Source organism: Muntiacus reevesi, chromosome 1, assembly GCF_963930625.1.
Source record: "Muntiacus reevesi chromosome 1, mMunRee1.1, whole genome shotgun sequence".
In the NCBI taxonomy this organism is placed as follows: domain Eukaryota; kingdom Metazoa; phylum Chordata; class Mammalia; order Artiodactyla; family Cervidae; genus Muntiacus; species Muntiacus reevesi.
The window spans coordinates 220,129,264-220,132,744 of NC_089249.1; the positions used below are offsets into that span (position 1 = coordinate 220,129,264).

General features: G+C 36.0%; 1 protein-coding gene across 1 annotated transcript; it reads left to right on the forward strand.

The window, feature by feature from the left end:
* Window positions 1-579: 579 nt before the first annotated feature.
* On the forward strand, window positions 580-1,521 carry LOC136157902 (olfactory receptor 2T27). Its single transcript, XM_065919670.1, has one exon. It carries the CDS (start codon window positions 580-582, stop codon window positions 1,519-1,521), a length of 942 nt encoding a protein of 313 aa, XP_065775742.1.
* Window positions 1,522-3,481: the final 1,960 nt, after the last annotated feature.

The window sequence follows — 3,481 nt, forward strand, 5'->3', positions numbered from 1 at the left end:
TTTTTACCCTTTGCTCTGGTGATTGTTCCTTTAATTTTTAGGTTCCTTTCCTGGGGACTTATTCCACATGTGACTGTAGATTTGCTGTGTCCATGGGAGGAACTATACTGTCAGAAATCTCATTTTTATCTGTTTTATTTATATCCATCTCAATGCAAGTTTGTGCTTGAGCACAAGTAAATAAATAAATATTCTTGAGCCAATAGACATAAAATGGTTTTCTTGTGACCTCAGAGTCAAAAAGTAATAGTAAATTAAGAACATCATCCTTGAATGAATGATGGTATAGTGTGACATAAGCTTTCTGTGGCTGGTCTTCCAAGAGATTGAAAGTTTTCAACTTCTTGAATGAAGGTGGGTCTACCTAGGTCCCAAAGGTAAAAGCTAATTTCTCAAGGCAATCTATAATTGGAATCAGCCTCAGGAATTATTGGAAATATTGGGCTATAACACAAAGAGATTTGATGAATTTGTCTTGATTTTTATGTGGCCACATGAGGCTTAAGCAACCCAACGTTTACCTTGTGTGTCCAACTTTACCTATTATATCCATCTCTCATTTGTGTATCCCACAGAGTTATGGAGTGGAGCAATTATTCCATGTATGCCGACTTTGTCCTCTTGGGCTTGTTCAGCAACACACGTTTCCCCTGGCTTCTCTTTGCTTTTATCGTCCTGGTATTTGTCATCTCAGTAGCCAGCAACACCATGATGATCATTCTCATCCACCTGGACTCCCGCCTCCACACTCCCATGTACTTCCTGCTCAGCCAGCTTTCGATCATGGATATCTTGTACATTTCCACCATTGTGCCCAAGATGCTGGTTGACCAAATGGTAGACCAAAGGGCCATTTCCTTTGCAGGATGCACTGCCCAGCACTTTCTCTATTTGACCTTGGCAGGAGCTGAGTTCTTCCTTCTAGGACTCATGTCCTATGACCGCTATGTTGCCATCTGCCATCCTCTGCGCTATCCTGTCCTTATGAACCGCAAAGTCTGCTTGTTGATTGTGGTGGCAGCCTGGCTGGGAGGGTCCATTGATGGCTTCTTACTTACACCAGTCACCATGCAGTTCCCTTTCTGTGCTTCTCGGGAAATAAATCACTTCTTCTGTGAGGTACCTGCTCTTCTGAAGCTCTCCTGTATGGATACATCAGCCTATGAGACAGCCATGTATGTCTGCTGCATCATGATGCTCCTCATTCCTTTCTCTGTCATCTCAGCCTCTTACACAAGGATTCTCATTACTGTTTACAGAATGAAAGAGGCAGAAGGGAGGCAAAAGGCAGTGGCCACTTGCTCCTCACACATGGTAGTTGTCAGTCTCTTTTATGGGGCTGCCATGTACACCTATGTGCTACCTCACTCTTACCATACTCCTGAGCAGGACAAGGCTGTGTCTGCCTTCTACACTATCCTTACTCCCCTGCTCAACCCACTTATTTACAGCCTCAGGAACAAAGACGTCACAGGGGCCCTACAGAAAGCTCTGGGAAGGTGCTTATCCTCAGGAAGGTAACTACCTTCCAAAGAAACTGCATTTGCTGCTAGAGGTTTGAAGAAGAGGATATAGGACTTAATTGTCATCTTTGAATTTAAACATTGTCTGCCTGGAAATAGCAGGTCATCCACATGCCAGCAACTGTGAGGCATCCTGGGATTTAGAAAGTCTACAGTAGCATTTTGAAGATTTCATCATCTTTTGAAAGATAAGAGGATTCTACAAAATAGTGTTGAGTGAAATTGGAATAAAATAGGGGTTTCAGTAGATGGTTTCACCCATCTACTTTCAACAAATTTTGCATCCCACTGAACAGATGTTTGTTTCTTGCCATGGTCAGTCATGGCAAAAGAAATGCTAATCTGTTATTCCTCTAGCTTCTCATCACAGTTTCTTTTTAGACATCATACAAATTGACTACTTCAAAGACATCAATATGTCTAATATTATTTTGATTGTATTCAAATGCTATTTAATAACTAATTGAATTTTTTACAAATGATGGTTTTGGCCTCCCAAGACATTTAATTCAATCAAGTCAGTATTGGCAGTATCATTATTTTAAAAATTGGTTTGACTTTATGTAATTAATTTTTCAACTGAATTCCATTAATATGGCTAGTGGACACAATAGTAGACATCAATTTCTGGAGGAGACCAACACCTTTACTTTTTATCCCATGAAATTTTGCTAAAATCATCTCAGAATAATGGACCAATGTGGTTTCGAGACTGGTAAACATGGATGGCTTCTACATTTTCTACCCTTCCTAATGATATAATTTAATATGGACATCCAGGGCAGTTTGAAATCATATCTTTTTCACTGTATTTAAATTGCCTGATGACCTAATATATTTCATTTTGAAAGATTTTCATGCAAAAGAATGGAACTCCTTTGAGAATTAAATGTTGATTTATTCTTTTAAAAATTAATATATGCTACTCCTTATTTTCTATTTTATAATATTTTAATTTAGTTATAATTATTTTATTTAATAATTTAATTATTTGAATAATTGTAGTTAACCAATATTCTTCTGAAGTAGAGAAATTTATTTTTCATCATTTTTTTCTTTTCTATGCTTTTCCCTACTTGACCAAACTCCTGTTTTCAACCCTCAGTCTTTCTACCTTTATATCTTCAAGTTTGCTTATATTAGACTTAATTTTCTAAAAAGAAAACATTTTGCATTACAAAAGTGGCAATGTAATTATGTGTAAGCTCATTTAAAATTTTATTAATATCAGAGTGATCTGAAGATGTATAAGTCAGATGGGAATTGATATATGTTTCAGAAAATCCAATGCTTCTACATCTTGGGAAAAAAAGGAGGAACATATCATTAGAGAACCTTCTAATGCTCACTTTTCTATGTTGCATTTCCATATGAGTGAAAAATAATATTTTTTAGTATTCCTAAATGTAAAAATCTGTCCTATTTTCTCTCAATAACACCTGTATTATAACCAAAAGTTGGAGTCAACTTTTAAAGACTCCACCATTTTGTCCAAATTTCCTAGAAACCTTTAACTTAGTCCTTGGAATTTATTTTCTAACACTTGTGTCATGGAGAGCATGATTCATGCCAAGATTGGAAATTTTGGCTTTTTATGATATAAGAATAGTGAATATGCTTTACAAATAGCTTCTGGATAGAAAAGAAATAGATTAGAAAAATTGCACTCACATTTAAAAAGATACCGTGGTATTATAACCCTTATTAAACTTTAATTACAGATATGAAATTAATTTTTTCAACCTCTCTATGTCCAGTTGAACAAATTAATTTAATTTCTTGAAACCCTCTTTTTCAAGGTATTAAATTAGAACTTTCTAATTTAATTCTTATCACAGAGGAATAATTTTAAAAGAACTTGATATAACTGGTGCAAAGCAACTTTAGCTTTGGAAGGTGCTATATGCCATGAGGTATTATTATAACTGACACATCACTATAGAGAAGAGGCAGTGAAA

Coding starts and splice junctions, on each gene's coding strand:
- LOC136157902 (XM_065919670.1), top strand. CDS start 580: ATGGAGTGGAGCAATTATTCCATGTATGCCGACTTTGTCCTCTTGGGC.